The sequence below is a fragment of the Megascapheus bottae genome, chromosome 37 (genome assembly GCF_031878675.1).
Source record: "Megascapheus bottae isolate mThoBot1 chromosome 37, mThoBot2.hap1, whole genome shotgun sequence".
In the NCBI taxonomy this organism is placed as follows: Eukaryota; Metazoa; Chordata; class Mammalia; order Rodentia; family Geomyidae; genus Megascapheus; species Megascapheus bottae.
This window is the reverse complement of record NC_143545.1, coordinates 4,857,626-4,883,497: the sequence shown is the minus strand read 5'-3', so window position 1 is coordinate 4,883,497 and position 25,872 is coordinate 4,857,626. Positions and strand designations below refer to the sequence as shown.

The 25,872-nt window shown below is 42.9% G+C and overlaps 1 protein-coding gene across 1 annotated transcript in view; it reads right to left on the bottom strand.

Annotated features, from left to right (window-relative positions):
- The window catches only part of Itpr2 (inositol 1,4,5-trisphosphate receptor type 2), a 185,142-nt gene that overhangs the window by 57,373 nt on the left and 101,897 nt on the right, over positions 1-25,872 (bottom strand). The window contains exons 33-37 of the mRNA XM_090325301.1: positions 21,442-21,570; positions 20,280-20,400; positions 11,007-11,197; positions 8,501-8,643; positions 6,648-6,756 (exon numbers count right to left, since the gene is read on the bottom strand). Of these exons, the coding sequence (XP_090181427.1) occupies positions 6,648-6,756; positions 8,501-8,643; positions 11,007-11,197; positions 20,280-20,400; positions 21,442-21,570 (693 nt within the window). The remainder of the gene's footprint in view (positions 1-6,647; positions 6,757-8,500; positions 8,644-11,006; positions 11,198-20,279; positions 20,401-21,441; positions 21,571-25,872) is intronic.

Here is a 25,872-nt window from a genome sequence, read left to right as displayed (position 1 = left end):
GATACAGGGAAATGAGACGAATGAGCTGTGTTGATCTAATGTGGCTCAACTATACAGGATGAACATTATCGATGTATGTGTGTCTCTACATGTGTACATGTATGTGCATGCATGGACAAATACACCCGTACACATGCACATGTGTGTATATGAGCACACTTGTGCAGTATGTGTATGCATGTAGGCACAAATACTGTGTACATATATGCAAGTGTATTTTGTACATATCCAAATATGTGTGTGCGTGTATGCATGGGTATATAAATATGTATGTGTATGTGTATATTACATTTATGTATGTGCACTGAGTATATGCAACATATACTACAATACAAATACTAACTACAGATATGTATATGTGTATACATATACATGCATTTAGTGTGTATGCTGGTATACTGAATCTACACATATACATGTGAGCATGCTGTATATGTTCATATATATGCATATATGTATTTAGTGCATGCCACATATATACATGTGGGCTTACTGTATAGATACACACACAGATATACGAACGCATAACCTCATACGCAAAATGGCACAGTATTTTCATCAAGCCTGTACATCTGCTCCCATACAATTTAAGTCATACTTCAATCCTTATTTTCTTGCTTTGGGACTATGGACAAGAAAGTCCACACAAGTTGAATACAGATGAGTAAGGAGAAGAAAGACTATACTAGCTGAGTACAGATGAATGACAGGAAAGTCTATACTAGTTGAGGACAGATGAATAAGACAGGAAAAGTCTATAGAAGTTGAATACAGATGAAAACTTTATTTCACCTGTGATTCAGTGTGGAAAGGCCACCATGTGGAGGGCCGATGGATATGGACAGCGATCAGAAGCACAAGCTGATCGGAAATGTCCTCATGCTACATTGAAAGCTCAGAACTCAGTCGTGAAATCACTCCCAATCCTGGTCTCCCGTCAGCTGAGAAGCTCTGGAACCAACACTCTCAGAGCATCATTCTGGGCCTGAGTGAACAGAATTTCCTAGAAATGTAGGCCAAGTTGGCTCTAGACTATGCGAGCACATTTGTAGATGACTCATGTACTGAGATAGAATTCTACTGTTCTGGAACCTTCTACCAAATCACCCCTGGTAAATGTGACCCAGTGTACCTCTAGGCATGAGTCTCTCTCCCTCTCTCTCTGTTAGATTTTTTTATTTAAGGCTAGCACTTTACTACATGAGCAACAGCTCTATTTCCAACTTGTTGCTGGCTAGCTGGAGATAAGAGTTTCACAGTCTTATCTGTCCAGGCTGAGATCTGAGATTCAAAGCCAGCCAGGCCAGGAAAGTCCTTGAGACTCTTATCTCCTATGAACCACCAGAAAACTGGAAGTGGTGCTGTGGCTCAAGGGGTAGAGTGCCAGCCTTGAGCAAAAGAAGCTCAGGGACAGCACCCAGGCCCTAAGTTCAAGCCCGACTAACAACAACAAAAAATAATAATGATCTCCTGCTAAGTGGGATTTTGTTGTTGTTGTATTTGTTGCTTTGGTTGTTTGCGATCATGGGGCTTGAACCCAGACCCTGGATACTGTCCCTGAATGCTTTCACTCCAGGCTGGGGCTCTACCACTTGAACCACAGCTCCACTGCCCGTTTTCTGGTAGTTCATTAGAGATCAGAGGCTCATGAGCTTTCCTGCTTGGGCTGGCTTCCACTGTGATCCTCAGATCTCAGCCTCCTCAGTAGCCAGGTGACAGGGCATGAGCCACCAGTTCCTGGCAAGAATATATATATATATACTTTTTTCCCTACAGTGAAAAGAGTTGGATGTTTTCCTTCTGTTGTATTATTTATCATTGCATTTTTGGTCCAGGCTACATAATACATATAGATGCATATATAATATACAATACCTACTACTATACTATGATTATAATATATTATATATTACATATTCTATTAGCCTATCTATTATATACTATATAATTATATGACAATATATAATTGTAAACAATTATATTATTATGTAACTCTAATATTATATATCTACTAGCTAGAATCACAGTGTCAAATCTCAGTTTCTCTGCAGCTAGCCCAGCTCGCTTAGTTTCAAGTTGCAGCCAGGTCAGCTTATCTCACCCAGATTCACAGATCATAGGAAGCAGCCTAACTGAATGTCAAGGCCAAGAGCAAGGCAGGTCGCCTGACAGGCCTCCCTGGGGGCGGCAGCCTGACACTGCGGGCATTATACAATCACAGGCTCTCATGGCCAGCTGGGCCTTGCAGCCTGGCCATCCTGTGTCCTCTCTTCCCATCCTGGAGTGAACCCATGAGGGGTTCACAGCCTCCAGTTACATGTCATGAGAGACTCAAGCAGTAACTAAAACAGGGGCCCCTTCCTGACGATAGAAAGTGTGGATGAAAATCAGGACTACAGCACAGGAGATTGTGTCAGGACAAGGAGACAGGCAACAAAGACTTCTAAGCAATCAACAGAGACCACACCTATCAAATGGCAGGGTTTTTTTTTTGTATTATTTTGGTTTTGTTTTTGATTTTCAAATAAGTTGAGGATCTCTAATGCCATCTCTGCCATTTTCAAGCAAGTTTTCAAATGAGGAAGATCAAGTTAGAGGATCGGTGCCATTAAATACAAACTAAATGTCTTCAACTTCAAAATAATGAACATTTTTACTTCCAAGGATCAATTAGAAAAGGCATAATTCAGACAGGTTTGGTCTAGGTTCCAAATTAATGGCCACAAGGCTAGCAAAGACAGGCCTGTTACACACCCACATAAACATTTACCAATGCCTTTCTTGTTTTTTTACTATTCATGTTAGGCTCTGATGCAAAGTGATCTCTTAAAACTGACCATGAGCTGAACACTTGTCATCCGAGCTAATGAGAGGCTGACAGCTGAGGGCTGCAGTTCAATGCCAGTCTAGGCAAGAAAGCCAGTGAGACTCTTATCTCCAATTAACCACCAAAAAGACAGAAGTGGAGCTGTGGCACAAAGGGTAAAGTGCCAGCCTTGAGCTGAAAAGCTAAGGGACAACACCCTGGCCCTGAGTTCAAGTCCCAGTACCATTGAGAAACAAATATAAATGATTAAATAAAGTTTCATAGGGAGAAAAATGAGAATAAAGGGAATGAGATAATGAAAGTAATATGCATAAGCCAAGATTCTTTTGATTCTGGAATGTATTTATATTTCCACCCCAATACCAAAATGTAACTGCATAATTCAATATTATAGTAGCTGAAATTAAGTATGTTATTAATTGTAACACTGAGGAATGAACAGAATTCTGAGTCTAATTCTCAACAAAATTCGAAACAAACAATTCTGCTTAATTCAGTACTTAAGCAGGTTATTAATTATGAACAGAAACACTACACTTTTGTAAGCAGATACAAGGAATTTTTTTTGCTTAGATTTCATCTGGCTTTCATAATTAGAGAGTGAGGATTGCGATTGTAGACGAGATGAAATACAATGCTGTTTTTGCCTAATTTAAAGAATTAAAACTTGAGAAACTCTTGAGGCAAAAAAATTGTGAGACACTGACACCTACTGGTGATCTGTGATATTGCAGGCCAGCTCTATACACGTGAGCCTGACCACCAAGGGGGAAAATAATAAATCCAAAAGGCTGGGAGTTTGGCCTAGTGGTAGAGTGCTTGCCTAGCATGCACGAAGACTCAGGTTCCTTGGTACCTTATACATAGAAAAAAGCTGGAACTGTTGCTGAGGTTCAAGCGGTAGACTCTAGCTTTGAGAAAGTCCAAGGACAGTGCTCAGGCCCTCAGTTCAAGCCCAGGACTGGCAAAAAAAAAAAAAAAAAAAGATTTCAAAATTGAAAGACTGAGGGAGGATTGGGGATATGAATAAAACTGCAGTAGGTTGTGTGAACATATTAAAGTACTGCAATAAAAAGCATTACTCAACACAATAAATTAATTAATAAACACAAATATGATTTTTAGTGAGCAGGGCAGTGGTGGCTAACATCCATAATCCCAGCTACTCAGGAGCCTTGAGCACAAAAGCTAAGCAAGAGTACATGGCCTTGGGTTCAAGCCCTTAGTACAGTACCCACACAAAGTTGTTTTGTTTTGTTTTTTAAAAATAGAGGGTAAGAGACAGAGATAAAGGAAGGGACAGAGGGAGGAGCGGGCAAGACTGTTAATTCCAAATTAACCACTGTACAGCCCTGATTTTTAAAAATAGAGATTTTGAGTTGTACTGTGGTACAAGAATTTAAAGATCATGCATAGAAACCGAAAAGAACAACTTGTTTGCCAGTCAAGATCTGAGATGAATATTTATGAAAACAATTGGCAAACAACAGTTTACAATCTGGGAACCAAAAACCTGCTGAAGCAGATGTCTAGTTTGAGGACTCCAGGCAAGGGGAAAGGAACATATTTCTTCCATATGCTTCGTCAACTCTTAAGAAAAATAATCTGTCATTTTAATTTTGGAAACCACAGAGCCTGTGCATAACTGAAGTAGAGGGTGGTTTGGGTTTTTTGGTTGTTTTTTTGATAAAGAAACTTTGAGCCAAGATTTCTGCCTTTGTTTGGAAAGAAGAAGCCATAAACATTTTAAATGGAACATAAGTTAAAAAAAAAATTAGAAGCCAGGTGCAGTGGCTCACGCCTGTAATCTTAGCTACTCAGGAGGCTGAGATCTGAGGTTCAAGGTTCAAAGCCAGCCCAGGCACTAAAGAGCGTGGGACTCTTAACTCCAATTAATCACTAGAAAAGGGGAAGTGGGGCTGTGGCTCCAGGGGGAGGGTGGTATCCTTGAGCTGAAGAGCTCAGGGACAGAGCCCAGTCCCAGAGTTGAAGCCCCATGACCCACAAGACAATAATAATAATAATAATAATAATAATAATAATAAGGGCCAGCATGGCCTAGTGGTAGAGTGCTTTCCTAGCCCTGGATTTGATTGCTCGGTGCCACATACACAGAAAAAAGCCATAAGTGGTGCTGTGACTCAAGTAGTAGAGCTCTAATCTTGAGAAAGCCCAAGGACAGTGCTCAGGCCCTGAATTCAAGCCCCAGGTCTGGCCAAAGAGAGACAGAGAGACAGAGACAGAGAGACAGAGACAGAGAATGAAAAAAAAATAGCCAATCAAGGTAATTCAAAAAACCCAATTTCAGCCAAAGTACTTTAGGGTATCAAGCATGCTGCTACCTATGATATAATGAGCACCAAGCTGTGGTTTTTAATAAGAGTCTGACGTTTCTCTACAGGCTGCTATTTCGCTGAAAATCGTTAGTACGATCATTCACATGGATTCGAATAGAATGTGAGCTGGGAGCTGGTACTTCATGCCTATAATCCCAGCTAGTCAGGACACTGAGGTCTGAGGATAGCCAACCTGGGCTATAAAGTCCATGAGCCTCTTACCTCTAACAAAAAGAGCGGTAAATGGCACTCTGGTTCAAGTGGCAAAAGCATCAATCTTGATCAAAAACATTCAAGGAGAATGCCCAAGTCCTGAGTTCAAGCCCCAAGACTGGCACAAAACAAAACAAAAGAATAGAATCTGACTCTCCTAGCAATCATTTTTAAAAGTATGAAAATTAGGCATCATATTATCAAAAATAATATAAATATATAATTATATATTTTTTAAAATCAGGAAAGAGAGCAAAAATGTCAAATGAGAGTTAGAGGCTCTGAGTTCATAGCTCATTACTGCCACAAAAATATAAATACAATAACAAAATGTTTTTAATCAAAGATGATAGGTACTGGTGGCTCACACCTGTAATCCCAGCTACTTAGGAGGCTGAGATCTGAGGCTCACAATTGGAAGATGACTTAGACAGAAAAGCCAGTGAGAGTCTGATCTCCAACGAGCAACCAAAAAGCCAGAGCAAGTGGTCTAGCACCAGCCTCGAACATGAAAGTGCAAGGGACAGCAGCCAGGACCGGCACAATAGAAAACTAACAAATTAAAAAAAAAACAAGAACAAAAAAACAGCAGATACCAACATTCATTCTCAGTAAGCAGATGTACATTACACAAAAATGTAGCTACTGCATCACAGTTAGGCGCTGTTTAAAAGGTAATTTTAGGAGACTGGGAATGTAGACTCTGGCCCACTATGAATGAGATCCTGGGCTCAGCCCCCAAAGAAGAAAATACATATATATTCAAGACTAACTAAAATAAAAGTCAACCCTTTCTTAGCTATTTTTCCGTTCAACACAAGACATGAGAAACCAATACCATAAAAAATAAAATTAGCTGGGTACCATGGCTCATGCCTGTAATCCTAGCTACTCAGGAAACAGATCTGAATACCAAAGTTGAAGCCAGCCGGGGCAGTGAAATCCAACTAACCATCAAAAAGACAGAAGTGGAGTTGTAGTTCAAATAGTAAACCACCAGCCTTCAGTGAAAAACCAGAAGAACAGGGCCCAGGTTCTGTTTCAAGCCTAGGACATATACACACATATGCAAGCACGCGCACACATGCATAAACACACAGGCACATACACATACTCAAGTTATCTAATTTATCTAATAGTATACACCATTAATATATTATATAAGCAATCCTTGGATAGCTGGCTAGTTTCAGTATTCTGAAATCTGAATTCATTTTCAAATAATTACTGTTGTTTTCAATTACTAAAAATATAGTAAAATAACAAGATACCTCTTCCATAAAGCTGTCCTTCTTCTCTAGCATTTCCCGTAAGGTCTGTAGAATCTTAATGCACAGTTTCTCTTCTTTCTCCATTAGTTTCTTTGTATGATTAATCAATCTTTAAAAAGCAAAACATTATACCTTAATCCTTTGATTTCTCAACAAGATATACAAATATATGCTATAGAAATAAGAAAAAAAAACAGGCATGGCTGAAGAAGAAGAAATACACCAGATAACAAGTTTTCAAAAGTTTCCAAGTTATACTTCTGGGTTACAAAATTTTTAGGATAAACTCTCCTTAGTGTTTTCAAGGTAATAAAGCTCAGTGTTTCTTAAAATACTCAGCTCATTATTTTAGGGGATATATTCTTTAAGAAATAAAGAAACTAGCTAGGCACAGTGGCTCACACTTGTAATCCTAGCTACTCAGGAGGCTGAGATCTGAGGATCACAGTTCAAAGCCAGCCCAGGCACTAAAGACCAAGAGATTCTTATCGCCAATTACCCACTAGAAAACAGGAAGTGGCGCTGTGGCTCAAGGGATAAGGTGATAGCTCAGGGACAGCAACCAGGCCCAAAGTTCAAACCCCATGACCAGAAAAAAAAAATTAAGAAATTAATATTATCAATCTCACTTATTTTGTTAGTTGAAAAAGATTAATATACTCAAGCCCTGATGGCTCATACCTCTAATCTCAACTACTAAGGAACAATTCAGATAACAATTCAGATTCAGAGCCTACCCAGGCAGGAAAATCCAGAGACTCTTATCTCCACTGAGCCAGTAACAGGCAGGACGTGATGCTGTGGCACAAGTGGTAGAGTGCTAAGTAGCCTTGAGCAAAAGGACAGTGCTCAGGCCCTGAGTTCAAGCCCCAGGACGAAGGAAGGAAGGAAGGAAGGAAGGAAGGAAGGAAGGAAGGAAGGAAGGAAGGGAGGAAGGGAGGGAGGGAGGGAGGGAGGGAGGGAGGGAGGGAGGAAGGGAGGGAGGGAGGGAAAGGAAAGTTCAGGGTCAGCACCCAGGCCCTGAGTTCAAGCCTGGGGACTAGAAAAAATAAATAATTGAAAAGATGTGTTCAAAGCACCCAGTGCAACATACCTTGGGAAGGGAACAAAATGATGTAGAAATTTAAAAAAATGATCCTGAGTATCTGTGGATCTCAAGCCGGAGAATAAAGTAGCTTTGATTTAATGGTTAGCAAGAGTTTATCAAGATCAAGTTTAAATTTTTGTTTTTGTTTTTGTGCTGGTCCTGGGGCTTGAATTCTGGGCCTGAGCACTATTCCTAAGCTTTTGTGTTCTAGACTAGTGCTCTACTTGAGCATTACTTGAGCCACAGCTCCACTTCCAGCTTTTTTGATGGTTAACTGGAGCTAAGAGTCTCAGAGGTTTTAACTACCTGGGCTGGCCTTGAACCATGATCCTCAGATCTCAGGCTATGGAGTAGCTACAAGTATAAGCATAAGCCACCAGTGACAGCAGCAAGTACAATTTTTATACTGGTACTGAGACTTGAACTCGGGCCCTCATGTTCTCCTTGGGCTTTTTCCTTTGAGGCTGGCGCTCTACCACTTGAACCACATGCCTCACTTCTGGCCTTTTGCTGGTTCACTGGAAACAAGAGTCTCACAGACTTTTCTGCCCAGGATGGCTTCCAACTGGGAGCCTTATATCTCAGCCTCTGGAATAGCTGAGATTACAGGTATCAGCCACCAGGGCCCAGGTGGAACAACTTTTTCCTAGGTCACAAGGTATAGCTATGGGAATAAATCACAGTCTAGCATTTTAGTGAAGTAGGATCAGTACCCCTACAGTGGCCCTCAGATGGCTCTGGAGCCCCAGGCCAGCACCCCACTCACTTGGACATGAAGGCACCGCAGCGAATCCGGGCATCACTCCCCTCAGGGAAGAGGAGCTCGGGACTGTACAGCACGTCCACCAGCACTGAGAACTCGGCCTGCATCATGGGGCTGAACTGCTGCTCCAGAGAGGACACCACATCCTGCGCACGAAAAGAGTCACACCCTGAGCACAAAAAAGGTCTCAAACCTGAGCACAAAAAAAAGTCACGCCTGGAGCATGAAAAAAGTCACACCCTGAGCAAAAAAAAAAAAAAAAAAAAAAAAAAAAAAGTTGTAGGGAGAAGCCAGTAGATCTCAGCAGCCATGGCAGAGGGAAGAGTATTAACTAACCAGCAAGGGGAAGTGTGGGCATGGGAATGGGAAAGGAGGCAGATCTTTATCTTTCCCACCAGGGCCTTCACATGGTCTGATCTCATATATACTACTATGGGTTTTTTTTGTTTTGGTTTGGTTTGGTTTGTTTTTTGGAGGTTTGTGTTTTGTTAGTATTGGGGCTTGAACTCTGGGCCTGGGCACTGTCCCTGAGCTCTTAGGTTCAAGGCTAGGGCTCAACCTCTTGGAGCCACATCCTCACTTCCAGTTTTCTGCTGGTTCATTGGAGAAAAAGAGTATCACAGACTTTCCGGCCCAAGCTGGCTTTGAGCCACAATCCTCAATCACAACCTCCTGGGTAGCTAGAATAATCCTTGGTGCCTGGTTATAATACTGTTTAACATAGCCTGATTGCATGTTAACTCTTTGAGTCTCATGGATCATACTGTTTAATATAGTTTGATTTCAAGTAAAATATATCACATATATAATGTATTATACATAGCATATGTCACATCATATCTGTCATATATCACAGATATGATAGGTGGGTAACCATATGATTTATTTTGAAATTTTTTTTAACTTTCAGCTGGGTGGCTCATGCCTATCATCCTACTTTTTCAGGAGGCTGAGATCTGAGGACAACAGTTCCCTAACGTCACTGCAGAATTTAAGAATTATAAGGGACACACTACACATGGGAATCAATTGGCGAAACACGCAGGAAACCACTAAAATCCCATTTCACACGGCAATGTGCTCATTTCTCATTACTCGGCCAGAACGAACCACTCTTGTCCAATGGGAAACCATCACTGATAAAGCATATCTGTACTCTATAGTGGATCTGTGATGGTCTTTTCAATCACATCTACTTGTAGGCTCTATCGGCCCAACTACTCAGTAGCCTCTTTTCAACCTCTCCCTTGTGCAGAGCCACCCAATAATGTTTCTGAGTCATTCACGGGATGGAAGTTAGCGACTAGCAGGCCAGCAGCAGTTATTCCATCACCTTCTGCAGTGATTGGCCAATGTATGATTACAGGCTGTAGTCCTGACCAATGAGATAGCAGATGGAATCTGCTGAGTAGGTATGCCTATCGGCATAGGGAGGTTTATTCAGAGCTGTCCACAATTCTCAGGGCCACAATTCTCAGGGCCACAATTCTCATGGCATGTTGATTATATGACTCAGATGCAGCCTCTCCCATGACTTAAAAGACCAGCTTGACACGGAAAGCCAAGAGACTTCAGGGTTCTTGCTATCAAGATGAACTGACCAACTAAGAGACAATTCGGGCATTAGGTTTTGATTTTATTTTTTCTTGTGCCAATGCAGGCAACACAGTGTCTGGGTGCTGTCCCTCAACTTGTTTGCTCAAGGCTGGCACTCTACCACTTGAACCACACTTCCACTGCTGGGTTTTTTGCTGGTTAATTAGATCGAAGAGTCTCATGCTCAGGCTGGTTTTGAACCATAAACCTCAGATCTCAGTCTCCTGAGTAGCTGGGATTATAGGCCATTGAACAGAGGGAAGGTTTTGTATATGTGAAATGATACGTCTTATTGTTTAATCCACTTTTAGTGAGATGTAGTGATAAGCTAGATTCATGGAGTTTCTAAAATAATCCATATAAAGGATACTTTCCTGAACATTTTTTCAATGGTAAAATCATTCCCTTTGCATTTTTAAACTATATGAAGGGACAATAATAATCTACCATGTTCAGCAACAATTTATCCACTCAGCTATAAAATATTTTGTTCACTGGGAATCTTCTGAACGTGAGATACAGAAGTTCAGCGGGGATCCAACTTTCTGAGTTAACTGGTAGGGCTACTGTCTCTCCTCTTCAGCAGAAATAATCACTTATTCAACTTTTTGTTTGCATTGATTGATTTTTGCACCACTACTAAGGACTCTGTCTCCTAGCTTTTTTTCCACTCAAGGCTGGTGTTTTACCACCTAAGACACACCTCCACTTCCAGTTTTTGAGCTGGTTAATTACATTTAAGCATCTCAAGGACTTTCCTGCCTAAGGTGGGTTCAAATCTTGATCCTCAGATCCCAGCCTCCTGATCAGCTGGGATTACAGGCATGAGTCTCCAGTGCCCAGGTTTGGATCTTTCATTTGCATAACATATATTTTAAACATTGTACCTGAGAGAATAGCTACAAAACCGTACCTGTAGTTTTTCAATAATATTTCTGTAATCCCACGCGGGCCCGCCAAGCGCTTCCTTAAAACGGGGCCCAGAGCGGGCTGAGAGTCTCCAGCCAATGGCCGCTCGCTGCACCATATTGGAGTGACTCTTCAGAAAGAGTGTGTTCACTTGGCTATCCAAATCCACTGGAATGGCAATTCCACGATTCTTGGCTAGAAAAAGAAAAGATGTAATCCATTTCTCTTCCAACTTTACTAAAAACCTTCTTAGATATAATCCAAACAGTGGTCGAAACAGAATAAATAAAATCGAGGGGGGGAAAATCAGTTAAGCCATACAACTGTTTCATATAATCCCAACAGAGTTTTTCTTTTGGTTGGGTTGACTTTGTTTGGGTGTTTGGCTTTGTACCAGTACTGGGGCTTGGATCCTGGCCCTTAGCTTTTTCACTTAAGGCTGACACTCTACTGCTTGAGCCATGGCTCCAGTTCTGGGGTTTTTATTGGTTAGCAGGAGATAAAGAGTCTCATGGATTTTCCTGTCCAAGTTGGCTTCTAACCATGATCCTCAAATCTCAGCCTCTTGAGTAGCTAGGACTACAAGAGTAAACCACTGGTGTCTGGCTTCCAACTTTTTTTTTTTTGCCAATCTTGGGGGTTGAACTCAGGGCCTGAGCACTGTCCTTGGGCTTTCTCAAGGCTAGCACTCTATCACCTGAGCCACAGCACCACTTCCAGCTTTTTCTATGTATGTGGTACCGAGGAACTGAACCTGGGTCTTCATGCATGCTAGGCAAGCACTCTACCACTAGGCCAAACTCCCGGCCCTCCAACATCTTTTAACCTGAAAGTTGTTCTGTTCTTTAGATAAATTCATAAAAAGTTAACTAAATATCCAAGAACTTATTTGATTTCTCCATGACTAATGTTTGAAATACATGTCATATAGCATTGATGCCAAAAAGCATGGGTAACAAACATGCAAATTTTTTTTTCAATGTCAAAGAAAGTAGGGAAACAGATATACAACACACGGTAAAATCTGCCAATCTCTTCATTAATTTAGTCAGAGTGTATGTTCATATAGATGCACATACAAATAATTTGCATACGATAAGCGATCTGAGAATAAAAATTAAAAAGTTAAAGTGTGAGCTGGACAAATGCTGGCTCACACCTGTAATCACAGCTACTCAGGAAGCTGAGATCTGAGAATCACAATTAGAAACCAGACTAGGTAGGAAATCCATGAGATTTTTAACCAAAAAGCAAGAAGTGCAGCTGTGGCTCAAAATGGTAGAACATTAGCCTTAAGCCTAAAAGCTCAGGGACAGCACCTAGGTTCAAGACCCTGGACTGGCATTTTACAAAAAAATTAACATGTATAAGAAAAGAATATATATCACTTTTTAAAATAAGATCCACTGAAATTCACACTGGAAGAGACTTGCGTCACAATATTACTGAAAAATCTAAATACTTGCCAGAATGAAAGCAGAAAAGGCCAGGTGCTAATGGCTCACACCTGTAATCCTAGCTACACCTGTTATCCCCCAATCTCAGGGGACTGAGATCTAAAGATGAGGTTCAAAGCTAGGCAGCACAGGAAAGTCCATGAGACTCTTATATCCAATGAATCACCAGAAAACCAGAAGTAGAGCCATGACTCAACGTGGCAGAGTGCTAGCCTTGAGTGAAAACACTCAGGGACAGTGCCCAGGCTCAGAGTTTAAGCCTCATGAGAAAGAAAGAAAGGAAGGAAGGAAGGAAGGAAGGAAGGGAGGGAGGGAGGGAGGGAGGGAGGGAGGGAGGGAGGGAGAGAGAGAGAGAGAGAGAGAGAGAGAGAGAGAGAGAGAGAGAGAGAGAGAGAGAGAGAGAGAGAGATGGAGAGAAGGGGGAGGGATGAGGGAAGGAGAGAGAAAGAGAAGGAAGGAAAGAAAGACAAAGAGAAGGTGGGAGGGGGAGGGAAAGGGAGGGAGGAAGAAAGGAGAGAAAAAGAGAGGGAAGGAAAGAAAGACAAAGAGAAGGTGGGAGGGGGAGGGAAAGAGGGAGGGAGGGAGGAAGAAAGGAGAGAAAAAGAGAGGGAGGGAAAGAGAGGGAAGAAGAGAGAAAGAAAGAGGAAGGAAGGGAGGGAGGGAAAAGAGAGAGGAAGGAAGAAGAGAAAAAGGAAGGGAGGGAGAAAGAAAGAGAGAGAGGGAGAGGGAAGGAGGGAGGGAAGGAGGATGCAGGTATGTCTGGTCCAGCAAAGGAAAGAGATAAGAAAAGAGAGAAAATGCCTCAGGAGAGGTTAGTTAGATTGGATCCTCCTTGGCTCCAAGCCCCACCATTCCATGTAGCCTGAGATATGGTGGATCCATGTGGGCAACTCGTGAAGGAATCACAGAATCTCACCTGAATAGCAAGAAGGTAAGGCCCTCCTCCTTCTGACTCGCATAAAAAGAGCAGATGGCAGAATCTACCCCACAACATCATTTAAATGAAATACAGAAATGGTCGCTCAGAAAAGTAGAATAGGTGACAGTAGAATATGCCAAATAAACATGTGTAAACTTGACCAAAAAGCAGAAGAGAGCTTAAAGTATTCCAAAATGTCCACAGAGAGAGCAACAAGACAGCTCCAGCAGAGAGAAAAATAATGAAGGCTCCATCCTCTGAACAAAGCTCACCAAATTTTAATAATAAATTGCTAGTGTTCACACACACACACACACACACACACACACACACACACACGATGTCTGCAGGTCATTAGTTAAGCCCATTCCATGGAACTCTAGATCATTTCCAAATTGCAACAGAAATTCACACCAGCCCCTCTCACAATCTTGTCTTTCCAAAAGTCCATACAGGACCCAGGACCACAAGGAAATCAGTGGAATTTACAATATCCAGACAGCGAGGGGTGGGAGGGAATTTGTCCAAAAAAGAAATGTACTCTTCACCTGACTTATGTAACTGTAACCCCTCTGGACATCACCTTTAGCGTAACAATCAGAAAATTTACAAAAAAACAGAATATCCAACTCCAGTGAAAGCGTACTTCATTCACAAAAGGAAAAAAAAAAGGAAGCCTGAAATAATTTGGATTATTTGTGTCAATCACAGTACACAGTGCACACAGAGTTCGGAAGACAGCCAAGGCAGGAAAGTCTGTGAGCACAAAGAAGGCAATGGCTAAGATGCTTTCCTCAGTTTCCCCTGGCTTTTCTTCCTTTCAAAGAAACTTGGTCTCTCCTCCCTCTCCAATCGTCCATCCAGTGGAATTCCCCTACAAAGTCATTTGGGGTGACTTTGGCTCCTGTGACAAATCTCCTCACTTCTCCCGTCCTTTCCTGGAACCCCAAGACTCCCTGGATGGTGTCATATACACAAAGCGCAGTGGCTCAGAGGGCACACCCCCACTGTAAAGGAGAGGGATGGGAGCCGAGCAAAGCTGGGCCAGACCAAAGCAGGACTGAAGCTCAGAGGGGAAAACACCCAACCCTGTAGCTCCATGTTCAGCATCCAGGACACATACGGATGAGAGGGTTAGCAAGGGATAGAAAATGGAGGACTCAACACATTACAGATAACATGTGACCAACGTGGCGCTTCTTCTTCCCACAATGCCCTGGCTTCCTGCTCAAATGCTTCTTCTTCCCAAAGTCCCATAGTCCCCTGGGTTTCTGGTCAGATGTTCAACCCACCATGCCCCGGCTTCCTGCCCAGATGCTGCTTCTTCTTCCCACAATTCCCTGGGTTTCTGCACGAATGCTCGTTTTCCCACAATGCCCCGGCTTCCTGCCCAGATGCCGCTGCTTCTTCCCACAATTCCCTGGGTTTCTACGAATGCTCGTTTTCCCACAATACCCCGGCTTCCTGCCCAGATGCTGCTGCTTCTTCCCACAATCCCCTGGGTTTCTGCACGAATTCCCACAATGCCCCGGCTTCCTGCCCAGATGCTCCTTCTTCTTCCCACAATTCCCTGGGTTTCTGCACGAATGCTCGTTTTCCCACCATGCCCCGGCTTCCTGCCCAGATGCTGCTTCTTCTTCCCACAATTCCCTGGGTTTCTGCACGAATGCTCGTTTTCCCACAATGCCCCGGCTTCCTGCCCAGATGCTGCTGCTTCTTCCCACAATTCCCTGGGTTTCTGCACGAATGCTCGTTTTCCCACAATGCCCCGGCTTCCTGCCCAGATGCTGCTGCTTCTTCCCACAATTCCCTGGGTTTCTGCACGAATGCTCGTTTTCCCACCATGCCCCGGCTTCCTGCCCAATCACTTCTTCCCATAATGCTCCGGTTTCCCACTCGGGCAGTTAAAAGGAAACCTGCGAGGGAGCGCGCGCGCAAGCCGTGGGGTCAGCACTCGGCTGCACTAGGACGCCACTGACCTCCCAGCTCTGGGATCCGGCTTTCCCGACTCCATATTTATTTTTGTCTTCAAATCCACTTGCTCTGTCTGTTTTCCCTGCCTTCTAATTCTTTCTTCGGCACAGAAGCAAACCTATTCCCTTGGACAGCATCGCTGAAGATGGGGAGCTGCGGGGTGTGCGCATGCGTAGTGGACCTCCACCAACTGTGCATGCGCACACCCACATGGGCGTCCCCACCGCACATGCGCATCCCCCACCACTGTACATGGGCAGCCTCCACTGCGCATGAGCGGCCCCAATGCACATGCGCAGTGGCCCCGCTCTAATGGCCAGCGTGTTTGCAGCTCTCTGGGCCTTTCTCCTCTAGGAGGAAATGTGGCAAGAGAAGGCTGAGGAGCTTGGAAAATTATATTATTTCTAAATAAATGTAAAAAGGACCAGGCCCCGAAGTTGGCACCAAGAAGCATCTCACAGTTAAAGCTTCCCTCATTCAAAGGCAGCTACAAGGTGAGGGAGCTCTCAGTGGGGCCAGGGAAACCATGGCAGCGCTGTGTGCAAGGGAGAGGCCGTAGGATGAGGGGTTTATCCAGGAAAGGAAGCCGTAAGGCTCATCTGCCATCCCTAGGTTTTGAGTAGGCCCTGAGACATGTGTACCTGCCAGCTCAGAGGGAAGGAAGGCTGCTGTTGCAAGTCTCTAACTCCTCTTTCTTTTTTGCTTTTTATTTTCTCTCTCTCTCTCTCATGGGTGGGTTGTGGGTCTTGAACTCAGGGTCTGGGCGCTGTCCCTGAGCTCTTCAGCTCAAGGCTGGCATTCTACCACTTGAGCCACTTCCAGTTTTTTGGTGGTTCATTGTAGATAAGAGTCTCAAGGACTTTCCCGCCCAGACTGGCTTTGAACCATGATCCTCAGATCTCAGCCTCCCAAGGAGCTGGGATTATAGGCATGAATCATCAGTGCCCAGCTTAATTCCCATTTCTTGACTGGAGACCAGGAAACATTTTTCTCTGTCCCTCTATATCCCTGTCTCTCTGTCTCTTCCTACCTCTGCCTTCCATTCTGTCTCTTGTCTCTCTTCATGTAGTTATGTCTGTCTCTGTCTCTCTTTGTCTCTGTGTCTGTATGTCTATCTGCCTCTCCCCCCCCCCCCTTCTTCCTCCCTCCCGTCCTTCCTGAGGCTTGAATTCAAGGCCTGGGCACAGTCCCTGAGTGTCTTTGTGCTCAAGGCCAGTGTTCTTCCACTTGAGCCACAGCACCACTTTTGGCTTTTTCCGAGTAGTTTATTAGAGATAACAGTCTCACAGACTCCTGCCTGGGCTGGCTTTGAACTGCCATCCTCAGATCTCAGTTTCCTGAGTAGCTAGGTTTGCAGGTGTGAGTCACCAGCATCTGGCTCTCCCTCCCTCCTCCCCCTCTTTCTTCTTCCTCTCTGTATCTCCCCCCAATACCACCTATCTATCTTTCAGTGTGGCTCTGTCTCTGTCTCTTTAAATTCCTTGTTTTGCCACTTTACATTTTGTAGGTGGTCTTCATGCAATTCCTAATTGAAGAGGTCAAAAATCTGGGGTCTCTACCTCGCTCTCCCCCCATCAATCGCAGATGGAGGCTGTGCATCAGTGGCAGACAGGAAGTTGACCCTGGGAAGGGCCAGTGCCAGGAACACCCTTCACAGGCAATCTCCAGGTGACCTGCCTCCTCCAGCTAGGCTCATGCTCTGTAAAAGTCTCCACTACCGCCCAAAACAGCGCCTCCAGCTGGGCGCCAAGTGTACAGCACAGGCCACCTTACTTTACAACCCAGAAAAAAAGATCGAAGGATCATATTTCACATTATGATAGTAACCTGAGGAACGACTTTATATGAATCGAAACAGGAGGGAAGTATAAAATAAACTGGGAAGAGACAATTAGGAAGGCTGATAACTAGACAGACAGATGGCCACCAAGACAGACCAATTAATGGCTGACAAATGATGATTGCTTCTTAAAATAAAAGTGCAGCAACTGCTAGAGAAAATTTTTCTTTGAACTTGGAAAGTTTTATTACCAATAGTCCCCACCAATAGAAAAATAAGGGTAGAATGCTTCCCTAGCCTGCACAAAGACCCAGGTTCGATTCCTTGATACCACATAAATAGAAAAAAGCCGGAAGTGGTGCTGAGACTTGTAGATCTCTAGCCTTGAGAAAACCCAAGGACAGTGCTCAGGCCCTGAGCTCAAGCCCAGGACTGGCAAAAAAAAATCACAAAGCAAAACAAAAATGCTCTATAAAAATCTCGTTTTATTTGGTGTCAGTTCTGGTGTCTGAACACCAGTCCTTGTGCTATGACTGGGCTTTTTTTCTTCAAAGTTGAGGCTGTTTGACTTAAGCTCCGGCTCCACTTCTGGCTGTATTTGGTTCATTAAAGATAAGAATATCACTGTCTTTCCTGCCTGGGCTGGATTGGATCCTCAAATCTCAACCCCCTGAGTAACTAGAATTATAGGCACAAGGCACTGGCATCCAGATTCCTTTGTTTTCTCTTCAGTACTTCATTTTTGCATTGATATTGTGAGTTACATGTTATTTCTTTGTTCCAGTACCAAAAAAAAAAAGAAAACAATAAAAATAAAAGTAATGACCAAAGTGGATGATAGGCCTAGACTCTTAGTATTGTTCAATTCATAAGCACATATTATTATTGCTTTATAACTATTTAAATAGAAATAAGGCTACTATTAAGTAGTGCAAATGCAAAATCTCTTATGTCAGATTGTAGTCGGGTGAGGGAAAAAAAAACCAGACCAGTAATTGCTTAAATCATGTTTTCCTTGATCAAATGTTTACTGAGCACATATTATAACCCTGGCCAGGTTATATGACTGAGATAACTCTATTTTCACAATCATAAAATGTAAATAAGGAATTTCTCTCTAGATTGAACATGATACATGCTCAATAATATTAACTGTGCTATAGCCCAGTTATACCCATGAACGACTTGAAACAATACCCAAAGAACCACCAGATGACAGAACCACAGACAGACAGACAGACAGACAGATAGATTTAGTCTATTTCTCCTCCCTCTGCAGCCAACTAACCATCAACTGACCCCCATACATACACACACAAAAAAGTAGTTACGGAAATTCCTCTTCTGTGCTGGGCACTGGGGCTCATGCCTACAGTTCTGGCTACTCTACAGCCTAAGATCTAAGGGACCATGGCTGGAAACTAACCCAGGCAGAAAAGTCTGAGAGACTCATATCTCAAATTAACTAGCAAAAAGCCAGAAGTGGAGGTGTGGCTCAAGTGGTAGAGTGCCAATCTTGAGCAGAAAAGCCAAACAAGAACGTGAGGTCCTAGATTCAGGTGCAAGTACCAGCATAGAAGAGAAATAAAGAGATGTGGAGGAGGGAAGGGGAGGGAGAAGGAAGGGAGGAAGGGGAGGAGGGAGGGAGATGGAAGATAAAAAGGAGGGAGGGAGGAAGAAGGAGAGGAAGAGAGAAAAAAGAGTGAAGAGAGAAGGGAAGGAGGAAGGGAAGGAAGGAGGGAAAACTCAAAACTCTCTACCTTGTAATCCCTACTAATCTCTCCTTTCTTTTGTAATTTCTGAGTGCTACTATAAGTGATCAATAAATCCTGATGACTTTCAAAGAAAATAAGAAAACACACACACACACACACACACACACACACACACACACACACACACACCTCTTCCATTTGTAAGAATCAGACTATCCAGACAAGGCAACTCCAAAATCAAATGTGAGATATCCATGTACTAAATCCTTCCTGAAAAAAATCTCATTGAGGGGCTGGGAGCATGATCTAGTGGTAGTGTGCTCACCTAGTCCTGGGTTCGATTCCCCGGAACCACATACACAGAAAAAGCCAGAAGTGGTGCTGTAGCTCAGGTGGCAGAGTGCTAGCCTTGAGCAGAAAGTGTCCAAGGACAGTGCTCAGGCCCTGAGTTCAAGCCCCAGGATTTTGGCAAAAAAAAATCTCATTGAGCCATAACTCTGTGTTATATAAGCAATCATTATTGTCAAATTTATTTAAAAAAGGAATGTATGGGCCACAATGAACAAATATGCCATGTTCATAACCTATTGCTTGTCTCCTGTTGGCTTTATAAAACCTGTGATATATTCTCTTCTTAAGTTATTAAATAGATTTGTTTGTTTACACATGCTGGCACTGGGGCTTGAACTCAGGGACTTTTGCTGGTCCTTAGTAGCAAGGAGCATATATCCATAACTATGAGAAGTTGTGTTGGACTGATACCACACACGCAGCCAGTACATTGAAAAATGTTCACCTGTTCTGGAATATTCCAGAACGTTCTATCATGCATTCCTGGGTGTGTGCCTCTTTGTGTGTGTGTATGTGTGTGTATGTGTCCTTTCCCACCCCTACTTTCTCAGCATCTGGTGATGTACACATTTTGTGTGTGTGTGCTGATACCGGGGCTTGAACTCAGGGCCTCAAGGTTCTCAGCTTGTTCACTAAAGGCTAGTGCCCAACTACTTGCACCACTGCGCTACTTCCAGCTTTTTTGCTGTTTCATGAGAAATAAGAGTCTCACTGACTTTCCTGCCCAGGCTGGCTTCAAACTGTGATCCTCAATCTCAGCACCCTGAATAGCTGGGATGACAACAGTAAGCCACCAATATATGTATGTATTTTATGCTATATATTTTACCTATGCCACCTTCTTTGATCCTCATCACTTTTGAGTTTCCTTTTCTTTTACCTTCTGCTCTCACACTGAACTTCCTGTCTGCATCTTATCCCCCTTTAAGACTCAAGTTCCAATCCATCATCATCATCATCATCATCACCATCATCATCATCACCATCATCACCACCACACTCCCCATGACAGTGAAACAGGAGGTGTTGGGTTTTTCTGCTTGAAAGCCCAGCTTCCGTCCCTGCTGTGTAACTGACTTACCCACTTCGGCCAGGGTTCGAATGCAGGACTCCACTGAGGCCTTCTGGGCAGGGTTTGGCCAGGTGCAGTTATAAATTCTGAAGGCAGATTGTAGCAACTGAATAAAAACCGGCTGGTGTGTCTGAGCAAAGAAAGAAAGCAGACGAAGAGTGACTCTAAACCCCAAATATGACCAGGAAGAATCACAGAAATATGTATAATACAGCCGGCATGTGGTGGATCACGCCTGTAATCTCAACTACTTAGGAGCCTGAGATCTAAGGATCACAGTTTGAAGCCATCCTGGGCAGAAAACTCCATGAGATTCTTCTTTCCAATGAACCAGCAAAAAGCATGAAGTACAAACATGATTCCAGGGATAGTGTCTTAGCCTCAAGCAAAAGAACAGCACCCAGGTCCTGAGTTCAAGCCCCAACACAAATAGCAAAACAAATGAATGAATGAATGGACATCTGTAAGTAACTATTTTGAAATATCTATTCAGGAAAGAGTCATTATGTACCCACTTCATGCTTAGAATCGCCATGCCAAGCACTACCGAGAAATCACCTACGGTATTGAACTATTCCCTGTGTGTGTATGTATACAGAGGCCTCAGGGCCTGGGCGTTATTCGTGAGCTTTTACACTCAAGTCACACTTCTACTTCCACGTTTTTGTTGTGTTATTAGAGATTAAGAGTCTCATTGACTTTCCTTCCCAGGGCTGGCTTTGAACTAAGATCCTCAGATCTCAGTGGCCTCTTCTTTATTTAAAGGGTAGAACAGCCAGAAAAGGCCATACTAAGCTGGGTTCTGGTGGCTCACACCTATCATTCCAAGTACTCAGGATGCTGAGATAGGAGGATCGAGGTTTGAAGCCAGGCCAGGCAGGAAAGTCCAGGACACTCTTATCTGCAACAAACCATCAGGAAACCGGAAGCTGGGCTGTGGCTCAAGTGGTAGAGCACCAGCCTTGAGTGAAAGAAGCTCATAGACAGTGCCCAGGCCCTGAGTTCAAGCCCCACAACTGACAAAACAAGAAGAAAAGGAAAGGCCAGACTGTGGAAGCACAGTTGCTCATCTAAACGGAGAAAGTGACTCTGGTTTAAATCATTTTCATTTTCCACTGCACTTGAACACTTCTAGGCAGGCTGAGTCGGGTTGGGGGGTGGGGCACGCTACCTGGAGGCTTGTGCTGTTGTCAGAAAACGGGGAGCTGAAGAAGCCACTCACGATGCTCATGACTGACTCTGTGACGCATTTCTCCAGGAAGATGTCTGCGTGCTTCCTGTCTGTGGTGGTGTTGCAAACCTGTTGTAGAAGACAAATGCGTCCACTGAATTCCTTCCACCATAACTCAATATCCAGCTGCTGAACAACTGTCCCCCAAAGAGTTCCCCACAGCAATGGAAAACCTTACCCTCCCTTCCTTCTTCCTTTTCTTCTGTTTGTTTCTTTCTTTACTCCTTCCTTTGTCTTATGCATTGCTTCCTTCTTTTCTTTTTTTTATCCTAACTCAGGTTCCCTTCTTTCCTCTGTCCTTTCTTTTCTTTGTCCTAATCCTGCCTTCCTTCTTTCCTCGTAATTCTTTCTCCCTTTCTTCCTGTTTCATTTTCTTTCTTTGTCCTAATTCAATTTTCCTTCTTTCCTCTGTCCTTTTCCTTCCTTCCTTCCTTCCCTCCCTCCCTCCCTTCCCACCACTCTTTCTTCCTTGGGGCCAGCACTAGGATTTGAACTCAGGGGCTTGCTCCTTTGTTTTTTTCTACTGATTCATTGAAGGTAGGAGTCCCTTGGATTCAAATGGCTTTAAACCACAAGCCTCAAACCTGGAGGTTCTTGTTCAGAGAAGAAAAGTAGCAGAAGCCATGGCTGGCTCAGGGACAGTCGTCTGTCCTGTGCTCCACTGACACCTCCTTCAATGTGGCATGAAGTGGCTGCTGGGGTGAACTGTCCACTTCAAAGAGTGACAGGATACACTGGTGCCAGGAGCTCACACCTGTCATCCCAGCTACTCAGGAGGCTGAGATCTGAGGATCCAGATTCAAAGCCAGCCAGAGGGCAGAGAAAATTCATGTGACTCTTACTTCCAATTAAGCCAGAAAAAAGTGGAGGTGTGGCCCAAGTGGTAAGAGTGACAACCTTGAATGAAAAATTTAAGGGACAGAGCCCAGGCACTGAGTCAAGCCTCAGAGAGGAAGAGGAGGAGGAGGAGGAGGAGGAGGAGGAGGAGGAGGAGGAGGAGGAGGAGGAGGAGGAAGAGGAGGAGGAGGAGGGGGAGGGAGAAGAAGAAGAGGAGAAGGAGGAGGGGGAGGAGGGGGAGGAGGAAGAGGGGGAAGGGGGAGGGGGAGGAAAGTGTGTCATTGCAAAGACTCAAGTTTCATAATTTAAAATAAATAAATAAATAAATAAACCCACCTAGGAAACGTGGAGCTAAAAGAAAAGGAAGCAGAAGGGAAGCACAGAAGGTGTGACGAAAGTCTGGAAAATGGAAGCAATTTAAATGGGTAAAAATGGCAGCTAGACATTCTTGAGTTATCCAGAATTTTATATTTAAGTTCTGTCCTTTCACCAAATCAAAAAAAAAATTAGCAAATGTCATTTAATGAGATACTGCTTTAAAATTTTTCACATAAATCCAAAAGAAAGAAAGGAAGAAATTAAAAACAAAATCTCTTTTCAGATTGTGTGTTCTAGAATTTTCCATTTGTTTTAGAATTTTTGGCTTGAAAACTAGAAGTGCTATTGTCAATTTCTTTTTTTGTGTGGCACCCAGAGATGCTGTTAGACATAGTTAATTTGAGTATTGCTGATGTTATAAGGTTATTGTAGAAAACAGCTGAAGGAAATGAGTTCTGTTTAAATATATAATCTAACCATAGTTTAGCAGGGACTGGAACATGTAAGATATTTAAATCACAAGTCTTCTTTTTGTCTCCCAGATTCCAAGGTTCCAGGACCCACAGTGCAGGCTGACATTAACAGCCCCTTGTCCTGTCTATTATATTTTCTTACACATCCCTGCCTGTGATTGAGTTTCATTCACAAACTAGCCACAGGAAGTGATCTGTAACATACAGGAAGGAGCTGAAACAAATATAAAAGTTGAGTGGAAGTTCCTCTCATTCTTTTTCGCTGTCTCTGCCTCTCTCTCTTGTCCTTTCTGTTCCTCTGTCTCTCTGCTTCTTTGTGTCTCTATATGTCCGTCCATCTCTCTTTGTGTGTCATTCATTCTGTCCATTTCTCTGTCTCTCCTTATCTCTTTTTTTCTCTCTGTCTCTCTGTCTCTGTATCCCTCTCTCCTTGTCTCTGGCTTTTCCTCTCTCCTTCTAATTATATCATTGCATTTTATCTTTTTTTTTCTTTGTCAGAATTGGGACTTGAACCCAGACCATATGGGCTACTGAATGAGTGACAGGCTAGTGACAGAGACAGCATGAATGCCAGAGAAGACTAATGTCCCAGGCTGTGCAAAATACGGGGAGGAATTCATCCTGCTTCTCAGATTGGTGTGCAATACTGAACTTCAGAATTGCTTTTTTCTGGAATTTTCCAGAAGGAAGCCTCAAAGAACAAAACAATGGGAAAGGGGCTCACTGCAAATGTTGGTAAACTGAACGAATCAACTAATTTAAAACATGAAATTAGAAGCTGGTGACTCTACCTGTATCCTTCACTACACAGGAGGCTGAGATCTGAGGATCACAGTTCGAAGCCAAGCTGGAGCAGGAAAGCCTGTGAGACTCTTTATCTCCAATAAACTACACAAAAAGCCAGAAGTGACACTGTGGCTCAAGTGGTAGAGTGCCAGCTTGAGCAAACTAAGTTCAAGGACAGTGCCTAGGCCCTGAGTTCAAGACTCAGGTCTTGCACCAAAAACCATGACCCCCCCCCAAAAAAAACCACTAACAAAAACTCATGAAAGAGAAACTAAAGACTGCTTTTGTTTCAGGTTGACTTTGTAAACCAGTCTGCCAAGCAGGAAAATGGAATGGACCTTCAGGGATAATTTATAAAATCAATTTTCTCAAGACAGATATGAATTGACACTGGCATTGCATGTCTGTGTGCTTGCACTAGGATGCACGCACGCACACACACACACACACACACACACACACACACACACAAATTTGTGTTCCTAAAACTATGTGAAACTTGATCTTTCCAATATATTTTTGTTCACCTTATAACTATCATATCACAGAACACCCCCCAAAAAAGCAGGAAGCCACCTTTCTAATTAAAACCTTTAAAACAAATGTATGGGGTGGGGGAGGAAAGAACCTAATCAACTGTGTAATATTTCTTCATCCTATTGTTTGTTTATTTTTATTACCTCTTTATAACAAAGATTGGAGGTGGCTCAAATCAAATCTCATCACATTAAAATATCTTTTTATGGGTAATATATATTTTTTAAAGTTTCAATCTGGTTACCCATATTAATGACAGAATATCACTTCCTATGAAACAGTTTTGTGCACTGTTGTTGTCTAAATATGTCATATTAATTCTATCATTTGGATGTACCATCATGATTCTATCTGTTTTGGGAATGAGTTCAGGGAGATTCACATTCACAAAACTACAAATCATTTTCTTCAGGATTTCCTACTTATGTTTTATATGGCTCTCCACTTATTGCTTTCTTCATTGCTTTATTTATTCCATTCATTTATTTAGAAAGGCAGTGGATGGTCCCTGGGACCTACTTGAAAAAATATTCCCATTTGCCTTGTAAGATAATATATGAAAATGGATCAAGGACCTTGAGGTAAAAGCAGATACCCTGAAAACTTTACAAGAAGGAATAGGAGATACGCTGGGTCTCCTTGGCACAGGTCGAAACTTTCTTAATAAGGACCAAGAATCACAACAAATCAGAGAAAGTTTGGACAAATGGCACTGCATTAAACTGCAGACCTTCTATATACCAAAGGACATAGCTAGCAAACTAACTAGAAAGCCCACAGAGTGGGAGAAGATCTTCACTGGCCTGCAACATACAAGGGCTTCATATCTAAAATTTGATTTTATACCTACAGCTCAAAAAACTGAATCTCTCAAGAGTAAATCCTCAAAGAAACAACCATCCCATTAAAAGGTGGACTAAAGACTTAGAGACTTCTCTGAAGAGGAAATAAGAATGGCTTGCAGAAATTCTCGACATCTCTGGCCATAAAAGAAATGCAAATCAAAACAACTTTGAGATGTCACTTCACTCCAGTTAGAATGGCCAGGATCAAGAAATCTAATAACAACAGATGCTGGAGGGGATGTGGCCAGGAAGGATCACTACTACACTGTTGGTGGGAGTGCAAACTCCTTCAACCACTATGGAAAGCAGTATGGAAATTCCTCAAAAGACTAAACATAGAGTTCCCCTATGACCCAATAATTCCACTCCTTGGCATTTACCCAAATGTCCAGAAACAAGGACATACTAAAAAACCACTAACATAACGATGTTCACTGCAGTATTATTTACCATACCTAAGATATGGAACCAACCCAGATGCCCCTCAGTAGATGAATGGATCAACAAGATGTAGTATTTATACACAATGGAATTCTATGGTGCCATCAGAAAGAATGATATCGCCCCATTCATAA